Here is a 10,637-nt window from a genome sequence, read left to right as displayed (position 1 = left end):
TGTGTGTGTGTGTGTGTGTGTGTGTGTGTGTGTGTGTGTGTGTGTCTGTGTGCGTGCGTACGTGCTCGAATTTAGTATCTGCTGTTGATGCAACCTTTCTTTTAATGCAATTCAATCCTCAGAACAAGCGTGATTATAATTTCAGATATAATGCCACTCTGCAGAACGAGAAATTCCCAACATTGTCAATGATCGTTAATAAAGCGACAATATCTTTTTTTTCCAAGTATACTTGAATTCGTTTCTGCAAAGAGGCTTACAATAGAATTACATATAGTAATATAATAATTACACATAATATCTGTTTTATTAAATACCTGATGAAAGAAATATTTCTAAATATAATTTTTACTTTTTAATTGCCAACTTTAACACATTTAGAATTAGTAACTTTTTTAAAAATTAGAACTTATGGTACGTATAACCGCAAAAGGCAAGCTACGATGTATAAATGTGAAGGATAAAAATTCCAAACACAAAATCTGAAGGATCTATTCAAATATATTCTATGCATCGAACAGAAAATACACTAACATTGGCTACGTCCAGCAGAACGTTTATTTTGCAAGCGTTGGAAGTTTTCTATGCTAAGATCGAATTATTCCGGTAGATTTAAAAGAATAATCCAATTTCAACCCAAAAAATTTCCAACAGCTGTAAAATAAACGTTCTGATGAGTGCAACCACTGAAATAAGATACTAGCTAAAACTCGACAACGTAAAAATCAAACTAAAGCGAAAAAGTACAAGCTCGAGTCTCTCTCGCTGGGAGATCAAATCCTGAAGGTAGGGTGGACTGTGGGTTCTCCTGTTTGATCCTTTCGTTGGAAATGTTCTTTCTGAACGTTGCGCGACGTTTCTTCTATGTTGTCCATGTGCTTTTTTCCATTCCATTGTCTATTCCGCATGCTCGAGTAAAGGATGCTTCGCGTCGTTCCTCGTGAGGGGCATTTAATCGGCGAATGAGGATGGATATTCTCTGTTCGGTCCGTTTGCGTTCATTCATCGCTGGGAGATCTCTGCTTGTATCTCTGTGGGAACCAGGTACGACTTTCGTGTCGTGGACTTGGTAGTGCGCCTGTATAATGCCGTTCCTTCTTGCACGAGAACGAGAGAGCACAGAGACGACTCCATATTCTCCGGGACACTTCGGTGGCGGTGGTAGTAGTTTCTGTGATTCGTGCCGATGCCTCTCGAGGTCCGAGCGCAAGTGTTTCCACGTCGGTGGTGATAGAAAGAAAGAAACTAAAGAAAATACACCTATTGGCGCATGCCACTGTAAAAGTGAACTCCCGCGACACCTGTGTACACCTAACCTAACACCTTGAAAATTTTCCGCTTGCTTTTAAATGGCAGTTCTGCAATGAGATGTAATTGCTTTGCATAAAGAAAAGTTGGCCTCTATAAAAGAAAGTCAAACACGGAAGAGGCAGTCCATCAGTGAACGTCACGAGTTATCAGTTTTGCAAAGAGTGAAAAGAAAGCGGACATTGGTGAACGTTGACACGCGTATATACCGTGAGATTTACAACCGGGTTAATATATGCATATCTAATTTCGAGCACTGGAATAATATCATTAAAGGAAGTATCTCCGGTACTGGATTCACTTATTAGTCGCTAGTCTGAATTAGCGTGCACGGCTCCAGGTTACGTAAGACATCTCAACGGTTCGACACATACGCAACGACACCTGAGCTATGGTGCACAGTATTAAGAATAATGAGATATATAAAATAGATATATATAACTATATATAAATATATAGTATATACATATGTAAACACAAGCATGTTTAAGTGTATATAGTTATAGTAGAGATATGTGTATATCTAAGAGTACACTCGGTTAAGGTGACGCATTTACCTTGGGCCCAGGCACCACCTTGTTTACGGACAGAGAGAAAGGCCAGGCACACGGCGCTTGGTCGGGTCGAACGGATTCTGTGTGGCGTAGTCGCGGATGGTTCGGGTATCGGCCCGCGTATGCGCCTTCTCATGGGTGGCCGCTGCCTGACTTACTAGATGGCTAGGTCGGTGGCGTACCAGTAGCAGTGACAGTCACGGTGAAGTGATGGGTGGTGGCGGATGTGGCGGGTTGTGACGATGGTTGATGAAAGTGAAGGTACTAATTGTGATGATGTCGATTTTGTAACAGGGGTTAAGATTGGAGGTAGTAGTGAAGAAGAAGAAGATGATGATGATAAAAATGGTAATGACAGGTGACGATGGTGGTAGTGTGATGATGACAACGACGATGGTGATGTATCAATGACGATGAGTATCGGTAAACACGATTATCTCTCCCAGGCGAACAAAGTAGTAGGCGGTGAGAGTTGTATTGGTAGCGTAGATCGAGATTCTCTCTCTCGCTCTCTCTTTCTCCCCCTCTCTCTCTCTCTCTCTCTCTTTCTCTCTCCCGGTTTCTTTGTTTCACTTTTTTCCCCCAGTGATTACGATGAGAGGATCGGGCCGTGCGCACGACAACCTATCACTGGGATTTCACCACGTATCACTGCGCGCGAGTAGTCGATAGCAGGTGGTAGATAGGTGGTGTGGTAGGTGTACACCCCAGCGCCAACGCGGCTCTCTCTCTCACCCCGGACACCTCAGAAACCAACCTGGTGCCACTTGACCTCAAGGCGGGCCCATCGCGTGCATCGTCATCTCTTTATCATCGTACATCGTCTATCGGCCCTACCGGTCGCCCCTCCTCGGCGAAGAGGATATGACTCTTCGGAAAGAACATCAATTTTATTTCGTTTTTTCTTAAACTGCTGCTCGCGCGAACGTAAATGAAATAATAAATTGAAAAAGTAACGTCGGAGGATAATCGAGACTCGACCGGGAGTGAAAAATGTATCATCGTCAAACGGCAACAACAACCAATCATTCGAAAAGAGTGCAACGATAGATATATAGATTATTATATGCAATATACACAAATATATATATGTATATATATATCCGCAATGTAAATTGATCAAGTAAGACTTGGTCCACAACGAGGTAGTCTCTGTGTGTTAGGTTCTCGATTCGTCGGCTCGAGTACCTCTGGGTATCTTTTTTTCGTTTCGCTTTCCTCTATTGCGTCCTGGTATTTCCCACATTGTTAACATTTATCCGTTATTGCCTTGTCTCTATCTTCTCTGTAGTCTCATCATTTCCACTATCCGTCGCTTCGTTTCTTTCGCTTTGCACCTCTCTTTGTCCACAACGTCCGGTCGCGGTTTTCCTCTCGTTGTGTTGGCTTCATCACGGGTCGTCGTTGTTACTCCAAGTTCCTCTCGCATGTCCCTCGTGCTCTCGTATCCGGGAATGGTGATGCGTGATTATGCGTCGCATAACGTATTCTTGTATGTCCTCATCATCATACACGCTTTCGTGCTTTTCTTTCTCTCCGTTTTCTTTTCATAGAAAGCGACTTTTGCACATATACGGAAATTGGATTTCGACTTTGCCACAGACTTACTTGATCAAAATGTTACATCTTTCGACTACAAAACAGGGATCTCTTTATGAGTAAATGAACGTAAAATGAGACGAAAGAGAATCGAACAACAAAGGCAAAGAAATCGTTAAAGAATGCTACCGCGTGTAGCGTGGGTGCGCGAGCGTGCGCGTAAATTTGGCCACGGAGAAATCGCGAAAACCCGTTAAAAAACTTAGCGAGTCGCGACAGATTCGACAAAATCCATCAAAGCGGTGCAACAACGTTCTCTCTCTGGAACCTCGACTGGTAATCAAACTCACTAAGACACGAAATCGGTAAAAATGCAAAAGAAAAAAAAAGGAAGCGAATTACGTATGCCGCTTACCTGCCAACTGACACGGCTTGAAAGATTCTCCACAGTCAGGCGGTACTCTGTACGTGTCGGTGGTCCGTATCTAGAATGGGAAAAAATCCGACTATTATCCTCATGCATGTCTCGAAATCAAGCAGGTTTGTCTTGGACCTGACTTTACGTTAAAGTAGTAGCGAAAGAAAGAATGATAAAACGCAAGACTCTGATATAATTCAAAATTACAACAACAACAATAACAACAACGACAACAAAGTTGTATGTAAGTAAAGTTTTTAATCGTTAGAGCGTAACATTGGATGTATGTACCTGGGCAATGATTGCTTGTAGCTAGATGCAGTCCTCGTGTTTCTGTTCACACTATCTCTGCAAAAAGGGATGTCATGTGAACAGAAATAACGGATCGTCGGTTAAACCTTCAGCAAATAACTACAGATCTGCACTCATTGCTCAGGCACACAATCAATCACCTGTTCCAATCGAATCAAATCTATTCAAAATGCAGCAATAGCGTACCTGTCGTGCCGCATATCGTCTCGGCTGTAACAAACACAATACCACACATCTATTAGTCGCCAATTACATCGCTCAATATATCTCAACTACCAGCAATAAACATAATGTCTGGGAGGGTGTATCGCTAGGCGTTATCACTATCAATTTTAATGATTATTAATTGACGTGGCTCGACTCTCTGACAAACACGACGTACGATTCGAGACTTACTCGGGAGAGCAGTCAAATCCAAGACAACCAATTAAGCGAAAGTAACATACGTCTCTTTATTAACGTTTTCGTATACACTAGCGCAAGTGAAGCTTGCAACGCGAAATTTTCATTACTCATCTCACTACGCTCTCTACACTAGAGCTTATCATATCCAAGGTTACGTTCTTCCCTGAGCGGACGATGTGCGAAATCGATCGCTTCGAATAAAAGGAAAATGAATAATCAAGGAGAAATAACGGCGAGCAAAATTGAAAGAAACAAACGGAAAAGAATAGGGGGAAAACGGAACAAAAGAATATATATATATATATATATATATATATATATANTATATATATATATATATAAAACAAAAAGGAAGGCATTGGAAAGAACGGTAGGTAATCATGTGAATGAATAAATAAACAAGTGAATCGAACGTTTGGATTTCGCACATCCCGAGCCGACTGCCTGCAGGGGAGGAGGGGATAATGATCGCTCTGATAAAATAAAAAAAAGGATAGCGTGTCTTACGCAGATCGCCTCGAGTCCCCATAACCACCACGGGAGTCACCATAGCGCCACTGGTCACTACCCCTAGGTGTCCCCCGGGCCCTCTCTACAGTAATTCTGTAACAAGACACATTGGATATGCTTACTTGTCTCTCCAGGAGCGTGAGCGTCCGTAGCCACGGTCGCCTCGCCTCCCTGAAACACCCCGTGCTATCTCCACCGCCACTCTGAAACACACCCAACAAAACCCCGCCTAAGTCCTCGACTAATTCTTACTCTAATGCTGCTTCCTTCCTTTTCCTTCCATTCCTCAGCCTCCTCCCGAAATCCGTTCAAATATCATCTGTTCTCTCTCTCTTTCTCAGAATCTCTATCGTCCGGTCTCTCTTTCGCTTTCTGAGGCGCTGTCCCCTATCACTTTCTTTCACTCCCTCAGTCACGATTCGTCCTCGTTCCCTATGTATTCTAGATGCCTCTTTTACAACGTTACTTATAACCGAGCTAATCTTTTTTCATTACGTCTATCAGCTTTTTCGTAACTTGATCCGTGATCCCTTATGATTTTATTTGAAAGTTCCTATTTTCTCGTTTAATTACCCTTTTTTTTCGTTTTCTCTCTTCGTTTACTTTAAAAGTTCATTACTAGGCGGGTAATACAGAATCACGTGATCAAATTAAGAAAAAACACATGTATCGAATGCCCTTCCATAATAAAAGAAGCAATATACATTTCGCCAGACACATTGTTACATTTACTTTGACGATTGTTCTTTAATCGGGGAATTGATGGAAGTAGTTCAAAATGGCGGTAAGTCGCAACGGCTCTTTAAGGACACACGTTTTTTGTTACGATAAAGGTCCGATCGTTAATTTGGAGGACAGACGCCGTTTACTAAAAACGCAAAATTAACAGCATTAACGGAGCACCCGTTCAATGCCAACAAATACTTGTGCATTGTACATTTGTCTTTAATTATATATAGAAGCAACAGCGAATAATATTACTGGTACAGGTTGAAACATAATGCGATTAGAGCGCTGAGAATAATTTCGTTCGATCACATTTCGTCAGCATTGTTCAGAAAATTGTGAATATTACCGACACACTTACATAAATTCCCAAAAGACAGAGGAAAAGAGAGATAAACACTATGAAAGAAAAAAAAAACTTGTTCAAAAATTTCTACAGATGTTTCAAACATTTTGCACAGATTGAACTCTTCGTCTTATTTCAATGCTATTGCTTCTCACATATCGATCTATTAGAGACATAGTCATTTGAAGTAACGTAAAGTCGACATTGAACTGTGTTTACTTAAGATAACACAAGAGATAGAAATAAGGTTATATAATATAGGAGAATATTACATATACAATTTTATGATAAATATCGTATAAGAACGCCGCTGAAAAAAGAACTGTTATATAAATTAACTATATTAAAATATATTAGACACTTTGGTAAGTAACTTTCGTTAATCTTAGCAGCAAGTTAATCATATAAGCTGAACTGTTTTTCCTTATTTCTTGCCCCTTTACAGAAATAAAAAAAGTCCTCTAGAGCTTGCTACTGATAACAGAATCGGGTCAGAACATTGATCATTGCACAACCGATTTAGTTACTTTTGTTTATCATTATTTAATGCTGATATCAGACAGTTACTTTATGAATGGTATTTCAACAAATTTTTCTTTTATAGGAAGGAACTACATCTAATGTGTAAAAAACTATTAGTTCATTTGGATAAATTTAATCGATTCTATGTTAGCATAATGAATCATGATGCATAGAAACTCGTTTGCTCTTAAGCAGAGTGTGCCCCCAGTACCAATAATATTATCATTATTATAAAGTTCAAACAGCATGATCGAAGTAACCAATCCACATACTAAATGGATTGTATATAAGAACTATTCAGTCATGCAGAAAACATGCTACCTATACCATTCCGTCATACGCCTAATGTAATCGCCTAGTACATGTATGTTTCAAAGAACACATACATTATGTAAGACAGAATCGCATTACCTTTCCCCTAGAAGTTCCTTCCCATTTAGTTCGTATACAGCATCGTCGGCGTCTCTATAGTCGTCGAATTCCTGCAAAGAGAATGTTTCTGTTATCATTTAGGAATGAAATGTAATTTCGTTAATTAGTTTTTTATTGCTTAAGCTAATTCTACGGCAATAAAAACTTTTAAGAATAATGTCCGATACATGTATAATCATAATTTTTACAGAAAATCCGGTAATTTTGAATATTAATCAGTATGTAATATGTTGTTGACAAATTTTGTTTAAGATTGTTATAGATATTATTGAGTTATTTATAAAGTGTACTTTTTTAAAAAATGTTAATGGTGTTAATAAGATTTACTGAACTCTACACTATACTGGAATGCTAGATCAAATGGAAGAAAACGGCACGTATGAGACAGAAAATAAATACAAATTCTATCTTTTTCTAATGTCATATTATTTCGTATTTAGTTGAAAATTCAGTTTTTCAAAGTATTTCGTAACCTACGTAATTGATAAAAATATAATATTATTGAAAAGGAAAAACAACAGGATAAACAAAAAATGGTAAAATTCTGTGTCATAAAAAATGGTAAAAACTGAATAATATGGCTTGAATATTACTTTTCACAAATTAGTACATTTGGATGTTTCTAGGAAAGAACAAAAAGAACAAAAAATCGCTGACTAGCTGATCCGAGATCATTAGAAAAATCTGGTACTTAATCTACCTATCCTTTATGTCTCCATGGCTGGTTTCTTAACACAGAACCTAACATTCTAATACAATAAAGAGGGTCATTGATAGGATAGATTTCATTAATGACAATAACAAGGTTTAAATATATTCGCAATTTTCTAGGATCATTTTAGGTAGGCATTTTCTTCGCTTGTATCCTGCAAAAGTTTTAAGATAGATAGAATATATTACCATTTAATCTATAACAAATATATATATATATATATATGTAAAAATTGTATATCCAGCAATATCGCAAAGTGCAAAAGACTTGAATCGATATAGGTGCTTGAGTTATTGATAGAGATAATTATTCTGAAACATATGGGCCTCATTGTAAATAATTCCTTTCCCCTGGTCATACATAACTTACAAATTTTTGCAGAATAATCGACGAATAAGCAGCACACAGCTCCTCTAAACAGCCACAGCCAATGTGCTCAGGGCTCGGGCCAGGTCAACTCAGGTAATCGAGTTACGTTTGCGATTTTAACACATTGCAGCCTACCCATTTCGGTCCAAATCATGATAGTAAAAACAAATGGACTATTCTTTCAAGTATGAGATTTGTCAACTTGACGACTGTCTTGTTATATCAATATGAAGGCTTGCAGTGCCAAATACAATTTATGATAATAAAACGTGGCAAAAAAAGTTTTATTTATGCACATGCACTTCATGTGTCTATGCATATGCTTTTATATATATAAAAAAAAAAATATTTCCAAAAGCACTGTAACGATAAAACAAAGCTAAGGAAGTATTGCAATTTGTTTCAGCACTTAATTCTAGGAGTACATTGGTTACAGACAGCTGTTGTTGAAACTAAGAATTTGCAAGCAGTGTTAAGCTCTGAACTAATCAAGTTATCATGGGACCAAATTGAGCAATGCGAAGTGTTATTGTGGGTTTATTTACAACTGATTATAAATACTTACAACAAAGCCGTAACCATTCTTGATGAGTACATCACGGAAACGACCGTAGCCTCTGAAAAATCTCTCAAGGTCTCTTTCCCTGGTCCCATACGGAAGCCCACCGACATAGACTCTTGTCCCTACCATACTGTAAAAAAACAATTAAACCACATTAGACTTACCACAAAGGCAAATCCATTCTTCATAGCGACCTCCTTGATTCTACCATATTTCCGGAAGAACTTCTCGAGATCGCGCTCTCTCACCCGGTATGTTAATCCACCAACGAATACTCGGGTGCTCATTCTTAAAGGAAAATATAAAAACACCTTACATAACGGGCTACCTAAGGAATCCGCCGCTTAGTCACAACATAAAAGAATCGTGAGCTTATGAGAATCTAACTGAGACGTAAATGAATTGGAATTTATTTGAAAACGAACAGCGGTCTAATGGCATTTGTGTAATATAAATGCTCCGTCGAATAAGAAACTGAAAGATAACTCACAGAGAAGAATATACTTTGTTTATAATAATAATAATAAATATATTTATAATACCGCTCGATAATGCAAGTATTTAAGAGTACGCACTGTATAATACAGTCGTCGCAATATTAGAGTTTCCGAATAGCATATAAATATAAAGAAAGCATCGTTAATTACCCGCTTTATGTTTGGAAGATGAAACAAAGCGCACGAAGTACTCAGATGCTCAACAATACGTGGGAAAAGCGTCACATGAGACGCGTCCGTCCTGAAACGCGCAGTAACCGCCTCATCGAACGACCTTTACGCGCGCCGTAGAACGGTCGATATACACAAAGCTGTCGTGTGTGCGCGATAATTCCAAAGAAAGAGAGAGAAAAAAATGAAGCGAAAGCTATCGCTGCACTGTGTGAAGCAACAAATGAGGACGCCGGACCAGAATTCCAGAATTTTCGATGGCGTCGGGGATCGGCGATCGATACGAGAGAGCACGTCGATTAACTGCGTCGCGAAGCGTAATGGCCGCGGCGGCGAGTGACTCGCGTTTCTACCCGCAGATGCTCCCGATGCGACGATAGAATTCAAAGCGAACGTGGATGATCCACTTTCCTCGTAAAATCTACGACATTGTTCATAATGCGGGCGCATATAATGTGACACGCTACGTATTCTCGAAAGCTGGTGGAACACGAGCGAAAGCTGGCGTACGAAGAATATATTTTCTTTTTCTTTTTTTATTCCCGTTTTTCTTCGTAGCTAGCACTTTTCTACGGGCATTTAATGCCGACGGAGACGAATGTGTGGTTTACTCACCTGGATGTACACGGCAACGCCGATCAGTTCGCTGAATATTACTGAACGTATGCTCTCTCTCTTACGAAGTGTAGCGAACGAAATTGGCCGACGAAGTGACCGGTGGCTCTGACGCGCGACCAAGATGGCTCGGCGAATACAACGGAAATGAAGGGATACGAGAGCGGGGCTCGCACGGCTGCGCGCAGAGACTCCGTGCGACAAGCCTCGCACCAGACGTCTACCGGAGTCAATGTCGCGACTGAAAGAACGATATCCGCGGAAAGATTTCTTTCCGTAAAATCGAGAAAGAGGTATAACAAATGTACATTCTGCAAAATAACGCTGCTTGAGAATTTCCAGCGGGCTTCTCCCTCTCTCTCGGAGAACACCTTCGTTTCGTGACACTTGACTTCCGCAAACAGAGATATCTCATTTCGATAAAATCGTTAGATTTTTACGAATATCCTCGTAGTATCTCCTGGGTGATTAATCGATGTTTATCAGTAAAGTGGGTTGCATCAGACAGTAATTGCAGGCACTTCCGGAGTGGTTTCGAGGCTAGAGTGCGCGAGTCGCGCATGAGCGGAAGTTCCATTCACAAGATAGCTGGTTCGAATCACACTCGTAACTTCCGACGACTTGGTAAGACGGAATGCG

At 39.8% G+C, this 10,637-nt stretch overlaps 1 protein-coding gene across 18 annotated transcripts in view; it reads right to left on the bottom strand.

Moving 5' to 3' along the window:
• LOC106747914 (serine-arginine protein 55) overlaps window positions 1-10,153 on the bottom strand; it is a 12,896-nt gene extending 2,743 nt beyond the window's left edge. For 2 of the 18 annotated variants that reach the window (XM_014625923.1, XM_014625927.1), the window contains exons 1-7: window positions 9,999-10,152; window positions 8,719-8,845; window positions 7,052-7,122; window positions 5,044-5,139; window positions 4,318-4,341; window positions 4,111-4,167; window positions 3,817-3,886 (exon numbers count right to left, since the gene is read on the bottom strand). In XM_014625923.1, the coding sequence (XP_014481409.1) occupies window positions 3,817-3,886; window positions 4,111-4,167; window positions 4,318-4,341; window positions 5,044-5,139; window positions 7,052-7,122; window positions 8,719-8,844 (444 nt within the window). In that variant the 5' untranslated portion in view covers window position 8,845; window positions 9,999-10,152. Of the gene's footprint in view, window positions 1-1,865; window positions 2,733-3,816; window positions 3,887-4,110; window positions 4,168-4,317; window positions 4,342-5,043; window positions 5,140-5,168; window positions 5,250-7,051; window positions 7,123-8,718; window positions 9,004-9,998 lie in introns of those variants that run through there. The other 16 variants (XM_014625914.1, XM_014625919.1, XR_001374703.1 and 13 more) reach the window with 15 other exon arrangements.
• Window positions 10,154-10,637: the final 484 nt, after the last annotated feature.

This window comes from Dinoponera quadriceps, unplaced genomic scaffold, assembly GCF_001313825.1.
Source record: "Dinoponera quadriceps isolate SergipeBrazil2010 unplaced genomic scaffold, ASM131382v1 scaffold2379, whole genome shotgun sequence".
Lineage (NCBI taxonomy): Eukaryota > Metazoa > Arthropoda > Insecta > Hymenoptera > Formicidae > Dinoponera > Dinoponera quadriceps.
This window is presented reverse-complemented; position numbering and strand designations above follow the sequence as displayed.